The 21,242-nt window shown below is 49.7% G+C and overlaps 4 protein-coding genes across 4 annotated transcripts; 2 read left to right on the plus strand and 2 right to left on the minus strand.

The window, feature by feature from the left end:
• The first annotated feature begins 280 nt into the window (after positions 1-280).
• LOC34621238 (E3 ubiquitin-protein ligase HERC2) lies at positions 281-5,574 on the plus strand. The gene is made up of 14 exons (XM_026336247.1): positions 281-328; positions 498-815; positions 947-1,250; positions 1,388-1,416; positions 1,581-1,647; positions 1,783-1,904; positions 2,330-2,416; positions 2,714-2,837; positions 3,146-3,174; positions 3,715-4,025; positions 4,141-4,270; positions 4,400-4,522; positions 4,736-4,795; positions 4,963-5,574. Exons 1-14 carry the CDS (start codon positions 281-283, stop codon positions 5,572-5,574), a joined length of 2,364 nt encoding a protein of 787 aa, XP_026192032.1.
• Positions 5,575-6,215: 641 nt separating this feature from the next.
• LOC34621237 (ribosome biogenesis protein BMS1 homolog) lies at positions 6,216-12,257 on the minus strand. The gene is made up of 12 exons (XM_026336248.1): positions 11,979-12,257; positions 11,577-11,776; positions 10,710-11,255; positions 10,228-10,447; positions 9,165-10,049; positions 8,866-8,982; positions 8,507-8,692; positions 8,217-8,344; positions 7,743-8,017; positions 7,359-7,492; positions 6,914-7,132; positions 6,216-6,542 (listed from the first exon to the last, which is right to left on the minus strand). Exons 1-12 carry the CDS (start codon positions 12,255-12,257, stop codon positions 6,216-6,218), a joined length of 3,516 nt encoding a protein of 1,171 aa, XP_026192033.1.
• A 2,437-nt stretch (positions 12,258-14,694) lies between these two features.
• Positions 14,695-15,624, minus strand: LOC34621235. The gene is made up of 2 exons (XM_026336249.1): positions 14,890-15,624; positions 14,695-14,802 (listed from the first exon to the last, which is right to left on the minus strand). Exons 1-2 carry the CDS (start codon positions 15,622-15,624, stop codon positions 14,695-14,697), a joined length of 843 nt encoding a protein of 280 aa, XP_026192034.1.
• Positions 15,625-19,353: 3,729 nt separating this feature from the next.
• LOC34621234 (outer dense fiber protein 3) lies at positions 19,354-21,242 on the plus strand. The gene is made up of 4 exons (XM_026336250.1): positions 19,354-19,573; positions 19,918-20,173; positions 20,474-20,674; positions 20,939-21,242. Exons 1-4 carry the CDS (start codon positions 19,354-19,356, stop codon positions 21,240-21,242), a joined length of 981 nt encoding a protein of 326 aa, XP_026192035.1.

Here is a 21,242-nt window from a genome sequence, read left to right on the forward strand (position 1 = left end):
ATAAGGCAGCCCACAAGGGGCTCCGGCAGTGCACAGCAGTGCGTTGGCTGCCATTTTGGGCTACGCACTTGCGAGGCATACCGGCTCCCTTCAAGCTCCCACTTGTTTGGCATGACGTGCGTATGCGCATGGGATGGGAGACTGTATGCTGCCACTCTCGCCCACAAGCAGAACCGCTGCGTGAGCAGTACCTATCCCTTTGGTATTACTTTGTTCCAACTTCTCAGCACACCTAGTTGGAGTTACAGGGGTACAGTAGCTCCAGACCTCCAGTGACAGCATGGGCCAGTCAGCCACCAAGTCCGGCGTTGTGGTTTGGGGACCAATGGTATGTCCTGCTTTGTGCCCGATATCTAGGACAGAACCTGAAACCCTAGAGGACGGACCTCCTGAAGCACTCAATTCCAAGTCTTCTCTCTAGATCATGGATAGTGCAGCAGATCCTCATGATCTCTTTTATATAAAGACGTGAGCCTGTATCTTTGTGGGTGTTTTAGGAATCTGAGGACACAGGCTGGGATGGAAGCTCTCCAGACGCCTTTGAGAACCCTTCTGTTGGCTTGTCACCCACAGCACTTCCCAATCAGGGAGTCGGCTCCGCAATCTCTAATCTTCAGCTCCGTCTGGTAGATGGGCTCAAGGCCACTGGGGTGAGAGCTGTCGCTGCAGGTGGCAAGCATTTTGCCTGTCTCGTCCAGACCGGGGATATTTTTGTTTGGGGGGCAGGTGCACAGGGCCAGCTCGGTCTGGGAGACTGTGCAGATGTCGTCTGCCCCAAGATTCTGAGGCCTGTGCAAGGCAAATTAGTTCAAGCGGTATGTTTTGGCCTCCTACTGCAGTTTGTCGCTTGTCTACTAGAGGTCAAGAGCCCCAAGAAAGTTTGTCACCGCTAATTTTGAGCTTTTCATGATTTTGCTGTATCATGACCTCGACTGTCTTACCGCAGGTCTCTTGTGGGTTTCAACATACAGCCTGCGTGCTTCACGATGGCTCCGCGTTCACATGGGGATGCGCTCTGCATGGCAGACTGGGTCTGGGTGGTTTAAATCTGCCACAAGGTGGAACTTTCCTGGGGGAGGAAGACCTGGCCTATACTCGGCAAGTAGTCTCCGTGCCTCAGCATGTAAAGGCCCTTGCAAGGAAAAGTGTCACTGACGTATCTTGCGGAGGCTTCCACACGGCGTTCCTCGTTGTTAGCGGAGATGGAACCGCACTGTACACCTGCGGCCTTGGTCTGTCCGGCCGCCTTGGTGAGCCTTCACAATAGCAGCTTCTGTTTCTGCTGTTATTCTTGACGAACGAGTCTCTGCCAGGGGTACAACTTGTAGTTAGAGAGAATTACGTGTTCTTTGTATCATTCTGATTCACCCGAGCGTATGAGTGCCAGGTGTGGGAGACGAGGACGATCGCCACACGGTGAGTTTCGCCTGGGGCTACTGCCCTTCACCTGATCGCCCTCCCACACACATTGCATCTGCAGTGAACTGGGCGTATTCCGCCATCTCAATCTTTCCAAGGACCATACTGGATAGAACCATTATGTAGTGATTGTAATACCACTTGACGTGGGTGATTCTCAGCCGGAAAAAGTACAGGGGCTTGAGGGCCTTGTCCTCACAGCTGTTGCCTGCGGAGGCCATCATACAGGTGAGGCTCTTTCAGGCAATCGAAGCCTAAGCATGAGAGCGGAACACAGAGAATTCCAGTTGCTTCGACGCCTAGTTCTGCTGCTTGCCTTTTGATGTGCCTGCAAGCTGTGTGTTCCGTTGCTGGTGTGTCCAGCCTGCATTGCTTCGCCGGGGTGCCTATACACTTGGGGAGGTGCAGCCTTTGGGAAGCTGGGTCTCGTCTCCCATTCCTCCGTCCTGAAGCCTTCAAAAGTGGGGGGTCCTTTGGTGGGAAAGGTACTTTGCCTTGGTGCAACCGTTGTTAGAGTTGAAGGCTCTGTGGAGATAGGCTCTCAGGAGAGCTAAGGACATGCTTATTTCGGGGACATTAGAGACTTAGGATAGTCTGGTGCAAGACAGTGTTACCTTTAGGGAGACGCCTCTTAGTAAAGGTTCTCGCGTCCAAAGGACTTGCAGCCTTTTGCCCCAAGTAATCCATTTGGAGGAACCCTTCCTTATAGCTTCGACATCGCAGCGGCTTGATTTGCTTTTGCTGCAAGCTTTCAGGAGAAAAAACAGCTGCGATAGCGGCAAAGGCGTACAATAGATGAGAGACTTGAGCAGTGGAGATGCCACTAAATATTTCGAGAGCACTTCAGCTTTAAATACCCCTACGCTGGTGCATCGCATTTTCTATGCCGGTCTGTTTTCTGCTGCTACAGATGGTTTCTTCTGTGGCCCTTGGGACTCATCACAGCGCCTGCACCACCACAGATGGAGAGCTGTATACCTGGGGTCAGGGGAGGCGCGTCAGTCTCTCCCTCCTAGCCCACCAGAGCCCTTTTAACATTTAGAACAATGCATGTCCTATACATGCCCACCAACCTTATGTGCCTAATTCCTTGGTCGGAGTAGCTCGCTCTCTATGGCGTGGATCCCTTAACGGAACTCCGTGTATGAGGCCATTTTCCATGCTGCAGATGCACTCCAAGCATCTGGCTCTGTCGTTTCTGTAGGGGGCTGCCTAATATGCATGCTGAACGATTAGCGACAAATCAGTAATTTGTATTTTTGCTCTGGTTGTGTATGTGGCTCGTCTGGTGCAGCTGGGACACGAACAGAGCGGAGAAGCCGACCAGCCACTGCCCCGCCGAGTGGAAGCTCTCGTTGGGTTTTTTGTCCATCGGGTCGCATGCGGGGAGAGGCATACAGTCTGCGTTCTGAATTCGGGTACTCCTGTGTAGGAATCTGATCTTCCGGCGTTCTCTATCCTTTCCCCGCGTGTATCTCCGTTGCCTTTTATATGTACGATTGTTGGTTTTCTCCTTTACATGTATATGCGGTTGCATTTGGCCCAGTTTACCCCTTGTGTCTCTTGTTGTTTGTCGTTCTTTAAGCCTTCTTTCCAGGCTTCAAGAGTGTGATCTCTTGCTAGATTTTCCCCCTCCATATGTTTATTTGTTGAGCGCCTGGCTGTACGCCTCTTTCACACTATGTTTCCTGCATTCCTGCTTCTCAACTGCTGTCTTTTTCTACAGGGGACATCTGGGCCTGGGGCACTTCCCGCGTGAGTTTTTCCCACATCCCCCATAGACACAGACAATAGGGAGCAGCAGTAAGAATGAGTTATTGAGACTGCAGTGTTTCTTTGTGGAGCTGCATCGTTATTCGCTAACGGTGCAGGTACAGCAGTAACTTAACATTTACGTATGCGGCCGTCTAGCTCTTCCGTATCTGTATATTTGTAGGAACGCTTAGTGATGTACCTGCATACTTCGAGATAATTTTGGCTGTATACATTCTTCTCAATGTTGTGATGGGTAGACTCAATCCAAGGAGCTAGCTGGTACACGTTTTTCTTTGCGCGCTTTGCTTTTTGCTTCCAAGGCCGCGCTTTATTGACGTCAATCCTCTTTGTTTTTGCATTTATCGCCAAAGCTGATCCCTGTAACCGAATTTGTGAATCAGATGCACCTGCCGTTGCCTTTTGACATCTCCCCACCGTTTCTGCTGGAGTTGTCAGGCGTATGCGGCCTCTCGTATTAGGCATTAGGCATATGCCGTTCGTAAAACTGTGTTGGTTCTGCGCATTCCGCTATGTCCTTAGGCCGTGGGCCACGGGGATCCCTCTGTCCCTCCCAATGCTCCCACTCCTCTTCGTTTACTGAGAGGAAAAGGGGTATCCAGCGTCGCATGCGGGGGCCCCCGATCCATCGCCCTGTGCAACGCCAGCCATGCGCCTTCAAGGGCAACAAATGAAGGGCTCTACAAAAACCCTTCTTCAAAGGCTGTTGATCCAGCTATACTAAACAGCCGAAAAACAGGAAGCCATCAGTCGCAGCATTCTACGGAGCCCCATGTGATGGAAGATAGCGGGGGGCCCACTCCCGTCGTAGCATTTGCAGAAACTTCAGGCAAGCGAGGCTCGCCTCTTAAAGGTCAGTGAGAATGAGAAGCGGGGAGGCCCATAGTAGAGTGGCACACATACAAAATACAGGACAGCCTTTTGACAAAATAAGAGCTCATAAACAAGTAATACAGCTAGTTGTGGCAGTGAAAGTTTGCACGTCTTGGGATTCGCTCCAGGTGATGACCAGCCCATAGGATGCTCCGGAGAGGGTTGTGGCTCAGACGCAACACGCTCCACTTTACTTGAAATGGAGGTGAGATAGAGGCTGCTGAGGAATGTATTCTGTCTAAAAGGATTTGGCGGTTATGGGTATAGCATGCCACCCACAGGTGGTTCCTTATTTATTTCTATTGAGATCAAATGGAAACTACGCGTCTTGCAGAGGGGAGCAAACAAAGGAGATACATCACCAGAGGCCCTCATCGCCCACTTAGACCGTGAATTGCAAGCCGCCCGCATGGACAGTCTTCTACTTGCTGCGTTGCTCAAGGGAGCGGCGACGGAGGTGAGTAGATGTTTGCTCCACTAACACGACATGGGCGAAGTTATGTAAGAAAAGGCTCATTCAGATATGGAGAGGACACGACGCAGGAATAGGCTTTGCGAAAGGAAACACCGCAGGGACAGAGGCACGGAGAGAGAACTGATGAGTCAGAAAAAAAACTGACTTAGAGCTAGGGATGTTTGTGATGCTGTGTCTCGCTGTTTCGCCCTGCAGCTTGATGCAGCCCTCCAGAGAATCAGACAGCTCGAGGCTGAGGTCAAAGTGCTAGAAAAGGTTCGCTGGATTCTACGAACCTGCGAGAACACTACCCGCACTCCCCTTGACTTCCTACCTCAGCGCATTTGTTTACAGCATTCCACAGAAACTCTTCTGCACAGTCATGGAGGTCCCATGATTCTGACTATCCATGCTTGGTGCTGCTTGGTCTTATGCTGCCTTAGAGTTCAGCTGACGCGGGGGAGCGCCTCGCAACACTACGAGGCCATTACGAGCAGCACATAAAGGAATTAGGACAGCAGCTGGCGCAGCAGGACGTGCAGTTCCATGCGGCTCTTGCTGCCCGCAGCGGCGCTGCTGTTGGCAGCGGAAGCCACGCCCAGGTGGGAGTAGGCTCCCAGGCAGCTTTGTTGCAGCACCTTAGTTTAGAGGAGGCCCTCGCGGATCCCCTGGGGTCGCAAGGACCCTCATTCTTTTTGCGACCAAGGGGTCCCGGCAACAATGCGCCTGCAGAAACAGCAGGAGGTAGCAACACCCCGTTGGGCGTGCCCGCCCCCTCCAGCCCCTCTCGATTTGAGAAAAACGAGGGTATGTGTACCCAAGGAATGGTACCGAAGCCCAGAGGTGCGGAGACATTCATGCTCCCCCTCTCAACTGCTTATGGATCTTCTGGGGCAGCCAGACCCCACCAACAGCGGCATCCGAAGCAGCCACCGGAGAGTAAGGAGGCATGCACCATGAATAAAGCCTTTGTAGCGCAGGATCCAAGTGGCGGAGGATCTTCTCCCGCGATTCCCATCTTTGTATTGGATGACAGTGAGAACCCTTGGCTCTAAAATTTCCCCTCTTCCTCCAAACCATTTTCCATACTTTTTCGTAAAATGACCCTCCCTTCACTCCATGAGGCCCTTTGTCACGCCTACATTGTCAATTAATACGGTCCATCCTTTTAAAAGCTAGAACCCCTGTAGAGACCGCTTACAAGCTCTCCTGTGCCACCTTACTCAAATATATACCTAGGCCACTCAAATGCTGGCTCTGTAGCCTACAAAAAAAGGTATTTAGTAAGCTCTCCACTGTTTCTAAAGTTAGCTACTGTTTTAAAAGTTAGTACTACTTCAGGAAGAAACAATTAAAGAGTGCTCAGACACGAGGTTGCCAGCCACGAAAAAGGCTTAATAGTGCCAAAAAACACCTGACCTTCACAAGACCTTTCCATGGATGTAACAGCTATGAGGAACTTCACCAACCAGAACCCGAGCCGTATTTTCTAGCACTACTAATCAAATGTGAACCTAGTGATGCTATCCTTGATCAGGGGACAGTCGATATGCGCCTGTCTACACGCATAGGGGCTAGGCGCTCTGTTGCGCTACTCTTGAACAACATTCTGCATAAAATAACAGACAGGCACTGTAGAGGCTCTGAACACAGCTATGCGGTAAATTCTTTGTGCATGAAGTTGACTATAGGGGCATTAATCGTCTTGATTTGCGTCCAGTCTGAGCTTCTTTCTCATTCCGAGTTCCACCTTGCCCTGCTTAACATATCTTTTCTTCCGAATTTCCGTTTGTTTTCGCATCTTTTCTTTTTCCACTTTAGCATTCTTCTGCATTTTTATCTTCAGCTTTTCTTGTTGTTTCTCTCTTCGTTGCTCCTCCCTCGCGTTCCTAATGGTCTGCAGCCGCTGTAACAGGGCGGCCACTCGTTTGTCGTACGCCGATACCAAGGGCTTTTGCATATCCTTCTCTTCCTGTAATTTTTTCCCTCTCAGCTTTTTAAGCCGAGACACGACTGGTTGCAACTGCGGAAAGGATAAAACAGACATGAAACACATTGCACACAATACAGAATAAGTCTGAAGGACTACGAAAACACCTCTAGCGGAGCAGAGAATATAACCCGTGAAAGACATTAAGGTTTGCAGCAACCATGCAGGAATAGAAGAGTTTAAGGCATAGAAGGGCTGGATAAAAGACCGAAACAAACATCCACAGTGCGCTTTCATGGCCACACATCACGCTATATACATTTGAACACTCAGTGTACGAGCACACGTGCAGAGCAATACATGACACGCTCCGGCGTTACAAAAGAAGGTTGTACGGCAGTACTAACGACGGCAATAAAAACAGCACTTGTAATAGCCACAGCAACAACAGCATCAGGGCTTGCCTTGGGTCTTGCGTGGAACGGCAGCTTCATAGCGAGCTGTTTGGGTATTTTGATTGGGTTAAACTTGCGTTGCACTCTGGTGGGACCCCCATACGGCAGCAAGTTAGCATCCTTATATGGAAGAGGCAGCTGCTTTGCCTGCCGGATTTCCGCATGACTCCTCAAACGTCTCCACGCTGGCACATCGAGCACTGGGTTAAAGAATGGCCGGGGCGACACCTGTGGAAGAACCGCAACAGAATCACAAGAGGCGCCCCTGAGTCCTCCGTCATCAACCAGCTGGTTTATACATGCGCGTAAGCACAAATTAGGCTAGACCTTACACAGTTGTACCGAAATTCAGTAATTCAAGGCTGTAAGCATTTCTTCTACGCAGATCCATGAATACAAGCAAGCAGATACACATGCAACACAGGAAAACAGAATGTATTTGGATGCGGCTTACCTTGATCCATGTCTTACAGATTATCAGATCTGACATAAGAATTTTATCCTCGAAAGAAGCGCGGAATGTGCCATCCATCCCCACAGCTTTTTTTATCTGACCCCTAATGCCAGACGCTGTCTGTATCTTAGCACCTGTAAAACCATACCCGTTGCACCACAAAGTCGAGAAACGTATGAACTATGAGGAAAGCGACCAAGTATAGAGCTTCCCGAACAAGTCACAAACAACTGTACAGGAAAGGCGGCATTACGTCAACACTCACAAATGCACATGCATCTATCTAAGTATACTGTTAATGTGCCACCACATGCTTGAACAAATCGGTAAAGTATAGATATATATGCAGTGAAAAATACTTTACCCCTTAACTCTTTTGCTTACTGATGCATCTGTTGACTTCTAGGTCGGAGTTAAACATGCCCTTGATAAACGCAGTGTTTTTAAATACATTCTTTGCCTCTCCTATGAGTTTCAGTTTCTTCTGGATCTTCGGTTCCGGTGTCATCTGCAGGGCAACTCCAGATGCCGCAATTCGGTAACTCGCGACGGCCCGGAAGTCGCTGATGGCTAGCAGAGGAGTTGACGGTGGTAGAGCCGGAGCGTAAATGTACGCCAGGCAGTGCAAATGCTCCGGCGTGTATTTTAAGTACTTCACTCTGCAACGTAACATAGCCAAGGATCAAAAAGAGCCACACCACCAAGGCACAATAATCTCATCCAAAGCCTCAACCAAACTCCACACCCCGCAGACAGCCTGCATCAACTACCTCCGCAGCCGTATAACCTTACAGATCGGACCAAGTAACGCACCATAGTACGCTTAACTGGCGACCCCACGGCTTCCCGTAAACGCACCTCGTTTCTCCACGATCTTCCATCGCGTAAATGGGTAGGGATTGGAAACGCCGCCATCCAGCGCTGAACAGGAGTGGGTCACTACTCTTCAAGATCCTCGGGGCCCAGCGGTGCTTCCTCAGCCGGAGCTGCAAAAGCACTCAATTGAGACAAAGAAATTTCAATCTGCTGGCAATGCAATATGACGGACACTTTCGTATTTAATAAGGCTGAGTTCCGGACCCGAAAGGCCTTGGCGAAAACTTTACTGAGAAGTACGTATACATACGTCGCCTACCGAGCAGATGTACCTGCATAAAGGTGCACTGAAGCTCTCCGGCGTTCAGACCCCCTAGAACAAGTGGACGTGATAAGCTAAGACCCTCCAGCCACTGAATTGGAAGGTTTGCGATGCAAATCTTTACATATGTGCCAATGGGAAAACCTCCCAGGGTTTCCTCCGATCCCTTAAATGCCTTGATTGCTGCCTTCAGGCCCTCCTGCTGCTGCGCCTCCTCTGTATAAAAGCAGCCACACACGGCATGCACTGAGCTGTGCTGAGAATAACCCCCTCTAAGCACAGGCAAAAGGGGCGGTAGACAAAGTCACACGGCATGCAAGGAGACTAGAAGCCCTGCCGACAAAATGCAATTGTTTTCCATAGAATAACCGTACTTTCGGCCCTTTGCTGCTCCTCTGTGACTTCCTCTGCACTTGTCGAGTCCTCCTTGGTCGCTTCCTTTGCCTGCTCCAGCTCCAACCATCCCCCGGTTATGAAGAAGCGCCTCTACGGTTACAGGACAGCAATAGGTTTCACCGCAACAGAGTGGCTAATATATTGGACCCAATAAGAGCGACAACTGCTCGCCGTAACACAAGACAAACCCTAAGCAGCAATATCCAAACAAGGCGCTTCGACACAAATAGAATACAGATCAGCAAAAGATTGAGCAGAAAGACCTGACTGACCTTAAGCGCTTGCATAAAATCCGGAGTCCAAAAAGACTCAATCCCGCCGTGATCTTCTGACTCGAACCCGAGAGCCTTGTAGATAGCCGCGGCTTCTTCTGAGGGGCTGTCCCCCCATTCAAACTCTGCGCTAAGGCCAGAGGCCGTTGCAGGGAGAGGTAGGTTACCAAAGAGCACATGATTGCGGTGGACTCCTCGTTTCTGTGCAGCGGACTCCATGATCTCTTTATCCTCCGACCCGGAGGTGCTGCCGTCAGAGTCCTCAAAGAGAGAAAGCTGCCCTTCAGGGCGGGCCCCACTCTTGATTCTGCTGTCGGTATTGTAAGCCCCGTTACCCTGCTCCGGGTGCCCATACACAACATCTGCCAGGGAATTCCGAGTCGCTCTTGAACCGCTCAGATGCTGCAGCACACGGTCTCCTGTGCCCCTTGGCTCGTCTATATCCGAGGAGCCATCAGTGTCAGTGTCTGTTTCTGCAACAGCCCAACGTTCCTCCTCTAGTTCCTCTGGATCTCCGTCGAAGAACAAATGGCCCGGCTGATCCGTAGAGGCCTCCGTCTCTACTACACGTCGGGGCGGTGGTACTGACCTGTCTATACACCGTGTGGATGAGTCGAGCAACTGCATTTGCTGTGACTGGAGCTGCAGGCTCAGTTGCTGTTCCGCCCCTTGCAGCTCCCGCACCATCTTAATCGCTGGCTCCAACTCCTTTTCAGCCTCTTCCTCTGTTTCGGTGTCTGAACTGCTGCTTTCGGTAGTAGCAGAAGAGCCGGACGCTTCCTCATCACTTTCAGAGGCCTCGCTCTCACTGTCGCTGCTTGTTCCTTCACTATTGACTTCATCTTTTCCCTCCTTTATGAGTTGTGCTTTGGGTGTAAATCCAACCTGTGGTTGCCCGTGCATGTTAAACCCCCACGCAAAACAGCTCAAAGTCACAGACGCTAATAACGTCGTACAGCAAAAAGCAACAGAAGCACTAATCACCCCAAGTAAAAAAGAAGCTATACTCTTCAATACACTCCAAAAGATGGGCTTTGGGTGCGGAACACGCAGCAGGGCCTACCTTAGTGTCAGGGAGGTGTATGTACATCGCATCATCGTCTATCCGCATGCCCCCTATGTCGCAGTCCGGTGCATATATACAGCGCTCTTTCTCCTTCAGAGCCCGTGCTGCTCGCGACCTCCTGCGCTTTGTGAGAGTGCCTTCAGTTCCTTCAGCGGTAGCTCCTCCCAAAGGAGCTATTTCAGCTGATGCAGCGAGCGGGAGCGTCTCGTTTTTCTCCCTAAAAAGACACGCAAAATGAATGCACAGGCAAAATGCAGATACCGCTTTAGAGTTTTTTCTCCCGTAATCAAGGACAATACCGGGCAAAGAAAGAAGTCTCGAGCAGCCACGTGCGCCTGAACGGGGTGGACAGAAACTACAGGATACCGGCACAGGCACATAGGCAACTTTCGGAAAAGACATGATTTCGTGCTGCCTCAATTCAAAAGAGCATGTCATGACGTATGTACGCTCTCCCAGCTTATCTCCATGGGCCTCACTCTGCACAGGGAGCCGGACAGGGGTCTTCGCACTTGGACACAGACAGCACAGGGAAATCCCCTGCCCCGGGGATGTGCACTGTCAGCCCCTCCCGCAGTACAGCCCCCCTAACGTAACCGTAAACCACACAGATCCTGCCCTCATGTTGATCTTGCAGCTGATGCTCCTGCTGCGGCTGTATGTCGCTCTGCGCGCTACCGCCCACGGGCTGGCCGTCCCCAAATCCTTGTCTGACGTCGGATTTGAGCGCGAGGAGATAAGGGTGCGATGCGCGCCACTGCAGTGGCCTGAGCTTTTGTACAGACAGGAATCTTGCAAGATTAAGAACATCTCTGTTAAGGTATTTGCTGTTCCTGAGGCCGCTGAGAAAAAAGAGCTTCGCACCATCGTAGAGCTCAGCCCAGAAACGGTTTTTCAACTCCTTCTTCCGCCGCTTGAGGGTCTGTTTGTTGTTCAGCGTGTCCAAATGTGTCAGTACACCCAGCACACGAGGCATCCCATGTGTCTGCATCATATTTATGAATTCGAACGTCTCCATTTCAAACCTGTAATAAGCAAACACAAAGCCCAACGCCTTGTGATAATCCTTACGCTTTTAACAGCAAATATACCCAGAGGTAAATACCAACAACAGTCTCAAGAAGTGACGGCATAGTAGCGCTATCCATTTTATGCGCACAGCAAACCCTGCATATCCAGTAATGCTGAGTAACCCGCGTCGCAAGCACACGAACACCAGCCGGGCGATTCTCTGAAATTGTCTATTGTCATTCCATGCGAGATGCTCCGCTCGCCAAATAAAAAACATGCATTGATATTAAGCGGTAGCCACAGCACTTTAGGAGCTAAGAGCCATGCGATCTCACCCGTACTGAGCGTCAATAAGAAGCAGCGCTATATCCGCCACCTTGGCTGCATCGAGCATGCCGGCCGCGTCATTCGGACACTCAATGAATGTGAGGCGCCGCTGTTTTGAAGCCACGACAGTCACGGGCCCCCGCAAGGCCCCCACAGTCCTCCGCGCGTAGTGACGAGCCAGACAACGAATTAACAAAGATTTTCCGACCTGAAAGCACATCGAAGCCCCAGTATCCAAACATTTGACCGATAAAATCACCTTCTTCAAAAGCTTGCGATGGGAACAATAACCGGCCCTCAAGACGCGACGAATACTAAAATGTTGTAGCCATGCGTATCTGGCAACTGATAAACCTTATAAATGTTTCCATGGCAGCAGCAACTAAAGAAGCAAATAATTCGTATCGCACTCCTGGAGGCCCCTGAACGACGACGGTATACGGGGGTGCGACTTCCGGTGTTTTATCAACGACAGCTTTATGTTCCTTGAGCGTCGCCTTGTCGAGAGAATGCTGTACTCTTCGCTGCACGGAGACCACTCCCCCACTGAAAGTGAAGGCCTTAGGGTTGTGCCGCTTGTCGTCTGTTGTGGCGCCCAGGGCTTTCTTTTTCTTCTGCCGCTCCTGGCGGGAGGCCTTAATACCTGCCTGCTTTGCCCTGTGGCGCCGGTTATGCTGTTCTGTCTCCATATTTGGAAGAAGCACAAATTGATTTCAACCAGGACCAGCCCTCCCGGCAAACCTAGCCAGCAGAGGGCCGGTTAGGGCTACTGCAGGGTTCACAGGGGAAACTACAGGGAGCCATACATTGCTCGCACGCTCCAGCTAAAGAATCGAGAAAAGCGCAACCGGCCTCAAGGCCATACGATAAAGAATCAAGGAACGAAGGAGTAAGAAGCAGGCAGGGCGCCAATAGCGAGGGTCCCTTTCGAAGTGATTATACAAAAACAGACTGGAGAACGTAGAAGGCACGCAAGCGTCCGGTATATTGGATCTCTGCTTTAAACAGAAGGGAGAAGAGGAAGAAGTAGGAGGGATTTCAGAGCGAGGTCCTCCGCTCAATGTTCGAACGGGAAGATAAACAATACTACATTGAGAAGTCTTCCATGTATATTGTGGGCATTTATGAAGGAATAAATAAGGTAGCAATAAAAATAACACATCCTCATTCAAGCAATCAAGCAAACCATGGCATTCCAAGCCTAGACCCCGCAGAAGTCTGGGGCCTCGTTCCGCATGCTCTGAAGGGGCCCCAGTGAATTTGCTTCAAAATCACCTCCCGTCCACTTCATGGTGAACACAGAACCGATATATATTGCATATAATCCGGCTGTGTTTAGAGAGAGCAGGCACAGCACGAGTGGAGGCAACTTCTTGTGTGTGAATCACTTCAGGGAGCGCACCTGGTGCTTAACGACTAACTGGAGGCGACAGGCGTTGTATTTATTCTTTCTTATTTCTGTCCAAATTATATTGTTCTAAGTGAGTGCTTTTTCGCTACGCACCCTCGACTACATCCAAGATGCCCAAATCTGCCGAATTTGAGTGCAGAGAAGTGCATTCCTATACACGTCGTTAGCATTTTTTTTTCGCCGCGGATGGAGCTTCGACACAGTAGAATATATATAAAGCGCTCTTTCAGGTGGAGCAAGAGGAGCCTATGTGGCATGAAGTAGGCATATGTTCAATTTCCTCCTATCTGTGGTTTCTCCGCCCGTTTTACCTCTTCAGCAGCAGTGCCGCTTGTTTTCTCCTCAACCGCCTGATTTACCCTTTTCCTCACTCCCTCAGTGCTCCCTCTCTCTATCAGGTGCTGCCTACCCATAACGGACATCTCCTCTTTGCCTCCCTCGTATTTAACATTTACCGTCCGACGAATGCCAAACAGCAATGGCTTTTCCCGTATCTTATCAGCGTCGAGGGTTGTCTTGTGATATGACGCGTCTTGGTAGCGCAGGTGCGCTTCCTCCTACAGGAGATAATGCAGAATCTTTGCCGTCGCGGGATGGCAGTCGTGCAGAAGATCCCTTGGCCGCGTTTCGTCTGGGTATTTTGACATTGGAACAGCCCACGTTCTATGGACCTTCTGGCTTCATCAGCACGGCATCGGGTACACGTGTTAGTCGCAAGACTCTGCTGTTTGGCAGTCAAAACATAACCATTGCGGGGGCCTCGGTTTTAAACGACGGTGTGGTGTTGCGGGGAGACCTGGCGTCACTTCGACTAGGCCGGTTCGTGTGGGTTGGAAGGAATACGTTGCTCCAGCCCTGCAGCTGCCGCAGCAAGGGGCAAGTGCAGCACGTGCCGATGACTGTGGGAGACTGCTGCATCATAGGGGACGACTCCGTCGTGCAGGCGGCGTCCGTGGGGGCCTGTGTTGAGATAGGACCTCGTTGTGTTATCGGCAACAGGTGTCTTCTTAAGGACTTTTCCCTGGTCTTGCCAGACTCCGTGCTACCCCCAGACACAATCGTGCCTTCCTTTTGTATCTTTGGAGGAACGCCTGCTCGGATGTTGGGCCAACTTCCAGAGGCTTGGGGCACCAAGCACAGACTCAGGGCGAAGAACAAATATAGACTGTTCGCCCTCGACGCCGCAACAGACAACGCAGGAGCATCTGTCACAGCAGCAGCAGGGATGCAAACCCAGGGGTAGCGGCAGTCCCCCCGATGGCACATATCTACGATTACCGATCGGAATTTTTCGTGCTTTTGTATGATGTAGAAAGGGGGTTAAGAAGCTAGAGATTCTAATCGGTTTCTAGCGATACAGGTACATTGTAATAGTGGCAGCACATAGTCTGTATGTAAAGGATCAAGACCCGTAACTTGCCAAAACGATAAAGTACAGCTACTCCACCCAGGTTGGCGTACACTCAAGATAATAAAAACAAAATCCAAGGGCGAATTGGTGAAGCAGCTATGTTAAGAGCCACCAGGTCTACGAGCACCTAAAAGTGGTGAACGATGACTGCTCTGCAGTCCATTCAGGACCACCTAGTTGCATAAAGAGTCACCGAAACTGCATTCTACCGCCCATCCCCACCCCATCCTTTAAGCTATTTGGCCAGTCAAACATCCGTTCATTGCAGCATTCGAGCTGCCTCACTACGAAACACAACTGACTTTTACCCTAAATACAAATCTTGTGCTGGCCTGTCCCCTATTCCTGGTTCTGCCTTCCTCAGTCTCCTTGGAGCATAGCCGACTGCGGCATTCTGTTGCTTTGCCTGCTGTTGCTCCATGCTCTGCAGCAACACCTGCTGTTGGTGCACTTCATTCGAAGTGGGAATTCCCCACAGCCCCTCTGCTCTTGTGCTTGCTTCTGCCATGACAGCCTGTGTGTTTTGGGGGAGTGGTTCGGGTAGCTGGAGCTGCGGTAGTTGGAGTTGTAGCTCCAATTTTCTGTACTTTCTCTTGAAGTCTGCGACTTGGGGGTCCTGATCGAGAGCCCAAGGGGTCTCTGTGCGCTGGTAAAGGTGTGGCGGGGGGTAACGGGGTAAGTAATCAGGCACATGGGGGGGCCTCCTTTGATGCTGCAACTTTTGGCGTCCATTGTCCGGTGGAGAAGGGCCATCGTGCTCCTTACTGTTTTGTCCCATCAGATCATATACTAGCCAGGAGTCCTCTGAACTTACAATAGCGGGACCCCCAGTCTTGAGGGGAAGCTGTTTTGGGGGCCTTGGCGCCACTGGGTCAACTGCGGCAGCGAAGAGCAATGCGTATGCCGACGGACACACAAAACGTAGAGCCTGCTTGATGTCACAGTAATTAGCAGCAGCTGTGCCCCTTAGAGTTGCAAATAGGCGCGCCTGTCGTCCGACTTGCTCAATTACTGCGCCCATCCAGGCAGCGCCCAGTTCCAGGGCTTCCTGCTCAGCTGAGCGCACCCCCTTGAATAGGAGGATCCACGCAGCGCTGCGCTGCATTAGCTCGCAGTAGTAAACGCTCTCTGGACACAAGAAGGGGCCAGCATCAGGCCTCAGGGAGAGTTCAGCAGGGGCCTCTGGGGACTCCGCAGCAGGAGCCGCAGAGGCCCCATCGCCGCCCGTAGTCATATTCGCTTTACCCTGCTCCGTATACCCTGTGATTCATGGCGAGTATGATGTGAGAGCGCTTCTAATGAACAAATTCACAAGTACTGCAATTTCAAGAGGCACCCACCCGCACCGCCCCATGCAGCCTCAGTCGCCTGTCGGGAAAAACGGCAACGAAATGAAGCGGGACTGTCCACGTAAGAAAAATAATGCAGGAAGGAGGTTGAAAAGGATTAAAGGGAATTCAAGTGAGCAAGAAGGGGGACCTCACGCAGAGTTTGTCTGCGCGCGCCTCAACAGTCCCACCGTTCAGCGTCTCCACCTTACCTTTGCAATTGTGTGGCAACCTTGGCAGTCCTCGGTAGTTTTTAGCACCAAACGCCTCCACAAGCGTATAAGAGAAGCTTGTTAAAGTAACGTTTTCGCTAAACTAGCAAAGATAGAGACTTTTCATTTATTTTCACTATTTTCAGGGACACCCAACCATCTGTAATTTCTTTCGAATTTCGCGTCTCCTAATTGGTTAGGCCAAGCTTCTAGATTAAGATAAGCGACATATAGGCTGATTAAAAGGTATCCTATATTGTCACTGTTATTGTAAACAGAGGGTGCTATCCCCCTTCAATATGGCTAACAATCCCAACATTGGTCGAGGCATATATTCAGACTCAACTGCTCATTGGGTTTGAGTTCCCATGAATTCTTATAAACGCTGTAACCTCGTGCCTTGATCCTGTAGCCAAACGTACTTTGATAGCGTACAATGTCATTAGAGCAATAATAGTGGGTCAACAAAGGTGCACGATGGATTTAGGGCTGGCTGGACTCCGTGATATAATCTTCCCATTGATATTGGGTAATAAGTGTGAAACGAAGACCTTGTACTAGTCGTGCAAGAGCTTTTTAGCGATCTAAATTCATGCTGTTGATCCTGACCTCTATCAATCTTTGAAGACTAATGTGGCTTCTAAATTATTTTTAGGCACGCGGTATGTAATTGCATTACACTTTAACTGCTGTTGCGATTCTTTTCTATCATTATGCGCGTGAACTAGTATGTCTTTTGTTTTCTACATTATTCTGAAACTAAAGGGTGAAGAAAGCAAACTTAATTATTTCAGTACATCCACTTTCTAGAATTTCTGCATTCTGCAGATATAAAGCTCACATAACAATAGCACGACGGCAGAAGGAATTGCAATCGACTGTTGCAAATGCACAATGGAGCTACCGGGTGGCAGGAAGACAATCTTATAGTCAGAACCGAGCAGTCCAATACGCTGGCTTGGCAATTTACGTATGGGCGGCGAAATTTATCCAGTGTTACACTTGTGGAGGGAATCTGGTCTCAACTGGCACATAAATGTGGCTTAAAGTAGTACAAAAACATCATATCAAGCAGCTTACCCCAGAACTTCGTTGGCTTTACACCTTTTGGCATGGGCCCTGGTTTCTGTATTCAGGTCTGCTCAACCTGTAGTACATTGGCTTCTTTAACTAACAAGTGTTTGGAGTGCGTGGAACCAAGCTCAACCCTTACTTACAAGTTTCGTTGATGTACAAAACATACATTGGGATCGCTACGGGCTTATCACCAACCAGCCAAACGTTCAAGTAATCTAATTTTGGGCTCACAGGCTAAGAGTACCAGCCTGCTAGCGCTTCCTTATCTATTGGACAAGCATTATTAAAAACATTTATAGTCAGTGAACAGTGTATGTTCTTGTGCCACGCTCAATGATGTATGCGATTGTTTGGACTGAGCTACAATCAAAAACGTACATCTCAGGTGTAGCACCTCCTGGATACTGCAGGCGAATGTGGTGCCGCAGTGGAGCAGGAAGGCAGTGCCTCCTAGGAACAAAGAGAACTTTCATTGAGGACTTACATTGGCTTCTAGTTGCAGGTCTAATTACATAAGAAAGCACAAAGAAAACTCGTACATGGGTCGTCGTTTACAAAAGGCAACGCCGAAGTCTCTTACTTCTATGAAAACTTTGTTCGGTGATAGCAAATTACCTTGTGGAAGGCTGCCGAAATACAACAGCTCAAAATCTTATTGTTTTACCCTTTCAATCAGCAGCCTGAAGGTAGAGGTGAGGTATCGTGAACAATTACCATTAGTGATAGAGAAGCATGAAGCACTAGTACTCTGTAAACCAAAACCGAGTTGTGCTTCAACCTTATTGGCAAAAGCTTTTGATGTGACGAAGCTGCTTCAGCGGCAGTTCCTCGGGCAATTATTGTCTCTGCAGGCAATCATTTCATTTTGTTCCATTTGTTTAGCGCTAGATGGGGAAGGCGGAGATTTTTGCTCCGATTATTCTCGTTTGACAAAATCCCGAACCCAGCACAATGTGCACTTAGCGGTGCCACATTAGGTCTCGCCCGTGAGGTTTGCTCCGGGGAAACATCTAGTGAGCATTGTTTGTTGATTCAGGTAATGTCAACCTCGCATTCTGGCACGGCGCCCACTAGGTCTTGTCGGGCATTCAAGCACAGGCCTAATGTGTATATACCCAACAGAACTGAGCGACCAAAGCGATCACCAATTATGCGTGCACATACTTCGGTGGCTTTGAGTGCCGATGGTCTTTGTACTTCAATTGACTACGGAGATTGCGGCATTGTGGATACTGAAAAGGATGCGTTTTGACTCTTCAACCTGCAGAGGGAGCGAGGGGGAAAGTAGCGGGGGAAATCCCGAGTTTTTTGAAGTATATGTATGGAGCTGTTATATTCTCTGCCGGTGAGGGAAATGGCAATCTTCCCTTGTCGCTGTAGCTCTACGCGGTGAACAGGTTTAGTAAATTGCAGTTCATAGGATATCATGTGATTCAATGAATGAAAGATATGCTCGTAAATTTATTTGGCTACTCTCGCTCTTCTTGTTATTGCTGGCTGGAGTTGCATTTGGATTGCCCTAGCTGTAGTCCAAGAGTGACCTTGAACAGGTTTCCGGTGTTCGGAAGTGTCAGAGCACACGAATTTGCCCAGTATGGGTTACTATTATTACTAGTTTACCTGTATAAGTCATTCAAATTCTTTTTAATTATAATTTGAAAGGATTTTTTCGTGGCATTTTCTTGATATCGGTTGCCACTTCCTGTCCTTGTGTCGAACGATCCCCGAGCTCGGGTTCGATTGCCTGTTGCTGGTGGCATAAATCCCGCTGCGGACTACTGAAAGGGTGCATCGCTATAGAAACAAGCATTCAAAAGCTTTTGGCAGGGACTCCAACACGAAGCCCTGTTTATAAGCCTAGACTCAACAATAGTCCCAACCAGCTGTTGCACCATGTGGCCCCAAAGACAACTTGCAAGTTGAGATGTCCATGCGTTTGTTAATATGTCTGGTTGAAGTTCCTCATCAGCTTCCTTAAAAGCCAGGGCGTGCATTGAGGGAGGGTAGGGCATCCAATGAGAACCAAACCTTGCAGGAATTTTGCACAGACTCTGCGCTAGATTGTGCAGCAAACCCAAACCTTGAACATCGTTAGGCCACAAGTCTAAGATGGCTGCTCAAGAGCCAAATCACTTACAGCTTTAGTATTCCAAAGCGCGTCATTAAATAAGGGCACATTACTGTTCCCTTTATTTCGATTTTTTTCATGTATCCTATTCTTTACTTTCTGTGTCAATTCGCCTCTATTTGTTCTCACCTTACACACCCTTGGAAAATCCCAACTATTTGCAACCTCATGCAGCAAACGGGAGTCTGCTTCCCACAGGTTGAAATCGACAGACGGCCATGGCATCCTTGCCGGTTGCAGAACACAACTTGGCTTGCCTCTCCACTGTCGCTGCGGGGCCAAAATGGAGTTTTGGAGGTCGACCCGCGCATCCCGTTTCGGAGTATCCGGTCCCTGGTCCAGGAGCATACAGCCCTCACTTTGAGCTTGCCAAACAGAATGCACCGCAATACGGGTGCGGTCACCTGCAACTACACGAACGGATACCTCCCATAGAGCGTACTATTCATCCGTACATATAAGGGATAAGCTAGAGTTTAGGCCTTTTGGTGTCGTGTTTTAGGGCACCCTAACATTTCTATGGCTAAAAGTACAAACCCACTAGGGCAAGTGCAAAGCGACATTACGTTGTCTCGCAGTTGTAGCCTGTGCTCTAGCATCTCACCACGTAGTTCCCCGCTGGATAATGGCTAGAAGAAGTGGGAACAAATATTACCGTACCATATCCCCAGCAGTTCCGCTTTCTCATGTTCAGTCTATATAGCTGTCTACTGGTTCCGATCATCGCAGCTTTGGATCTGAGAAACGCGGGGGAGTCCTTGGGGGCCTTCAAACCTGCCCAGGCCCGGGGGCATATCAACCTCAAATTGCTGGAGGAAGACAGGCAGCAAGCTGGACGATGGGAAGCAAACTAGCCCCACGAGAGCACCGTAGTTTGACCCCTGGCCCTGGTGCATACTCGAATGTGGTGCCGAAAAGCAGCGCCCCCGCTTATGGAGTGGGAACCTCCACTAGGGGGGTATTTTCTGCTTCGTTATCCCCTGGCCCGGGCACATACAACCCAGGGACTAATTTTGGTAGTCGGTCGCCCCAATGGAGGTACGTTTTACTTTTCCTGTTGACCATATCTAGCCTAAACAAGCCTTAAGGACGCCGAAGAATTTTCATAGGAAACACACGGGGGAAAGGTTGCTAGCCCCCCGAGGAAGGCGGCCCTGCAGGTCGAAAGATGTTTACATTGTATACTAGCAGAGATGCACAGATTGTACAAATGAATCCGTAGACCTAGCCTTCTGCTCAGCTATGCGGCTATGTATTTGCCCAGATAGGCATACACCTGAACAATCAGAAAAGTGCAGAGTATATATATACTTGTGCATAATCACGTGTGGTTCACAGCTTAGGAACATCTCAGCGTTATCACTTCACCCAGGGGAAATCGAAGTTTCCTGGTCCTGGCGCGTATTCTCCTTGTGCTACAACGAGGGACGGTCCAATGTACAGCATGGGAGCGAGGATCACACCACGTAACAGCGATCTTACTCCAGGCCCAGGAACCTACACTCCAAGGGTTCCCAAGAAAGAAGCAAACAGATTCAGGTTAGCAGGCCGCTGCTAAATTGCCTGACTGGGTTCATCGCATTTTGGACCCGTGATGTGCCATGTACATTTTTGTCTCCCACTTAGGTGCAAAGGGATAGTACATCTATTAATCTATATCTAAATTTATTTCGGGAAGCGCGTATGGCCGCACTTTTTCGAGACATGCATATAGCGTGGACAAAAATGATTTAAATCAAGGCCACTGCAGGAGTGAGACTATAGCGGAGTATTGAGCAGCTCTGTATCTATCTCTGTTTCCAGCTTCGGGAGTCGAACACCACAAGGGCACTTGACGGAGAGCGCTCCAGGGCCGGGTGCCTACACCCCGACTGAAAGAACAGTGTGGCGACGACCTCCTGCTTGGGGGTTTGGAAATTCAAACAGAGCGTGCTTCGCTGTCAATTCGTGCCCTGGCCCTGGCCAGTATAACCCCCAAAAGAAATCAGGAACTCCATCCTGGAGGTATCTCTGTTCTCATCTATGTCGTGTCTCTCCCTTGCCGTATCTCCCTTCCTTTGTTGTATGGGTTACTAAGTACACCGGTGAGGCCTTTGCAGAGCTTTGA

Source organism: Cyclospora cayetanensis, unplaced genomic scaffold, assembly GCF_002999335.1.
Source record: "Cyclospora cayetanensis isolate NF1_C8 unplaced genomic scaffold, CcayRef3 CcayRef3_contig_119, whole genome shotgun sequence".
NCBI classification, from domain to species: Eukaryota; Apicomplexa; class Conoidasida; order Eucoccidiorida; family Eimeriidae; genus Cyclospora; species Cyclospora cayetanensis.

Bases quoted from the DNA above. Each gene is read 5' to 3' on its own strand.
- LOC34621238 (XM_026336247.1), top strand. From the start codon at position 281: ATGGGCCAGTCAGCCACCAAGTCCGGCGTTGTGGTTTGGGGACCAATG. The intron at 2,838-3,145 runs GTACTCCTGTGT...CTTTTTCTACAG, and splicing joins AGTCTGCGTTCTGAATTCGG to GGGACATCTGGGCCTGGGGC. The intron at 4,796-4,962 runs GTTCGCTGGATT...ATGCTGCCTTAG, and splicing joins AGGTCAAAGTGCTAGAAAAG to AGTTCAGCTGACGCGGGGGA.
- LOC34621237 (XM_026336248.1), bottom strand. From the start codon at position 12,257: ATGGAGACAGAACAGCATAACCGGCGCCACAGGGCAAAGCAGGCAGGT. The intron at 8,983-9,164 runs GTCAGTCAGGTC...CTGTAACCGTAG, and splicing joins ATTTTATGCAAGCGCTTAAG to AGGCGCTTCTTCATAACCGG. The intron at 7,133-7,358 runs GTAAGCCGCATC...GTTCTTCCACAG, and splicing joins TCTGTAAGACATGGATCAAG to GTGTCGCCCCGGCCATTCTT.
- LOC34621235 (XM_026336249.1), bottom strand. From the start codon at position 15,624: ATGACTACGGGCGGCGATGGGGCCTCTGCGGCTCCTGCTGCGGAGTCC. The intron at 14,803-14,889 runs GCAAGCACAAGA...AGCATGGAGCAA, and splicing joins CACAGGCTGTCATGGCAGAA to CAGCAGGCAAAGCAACAGAA.
- LOC34621234 (XM_026336250.1), top strand. From the start codon at position 19,354: ATGGCATCCTTGCCGGTTGCAGAACACAACTTGGCTTGCCTCTCCACT. The intron at 19,574-19,917 runs GTACTATTCATC...AAACCTGCCCAG, and splicing joins ACGGATACCTCCCATAGAGC to GCCCGGGGGCATATCAACCT. The intron at 20,174-20,473 runs GTACGTTTTACT...TGTGGTTCACAG, and splicing joins AGTCGGTCGCCCCAATGGAG to CTTAGGAACATCTCAGCGTT.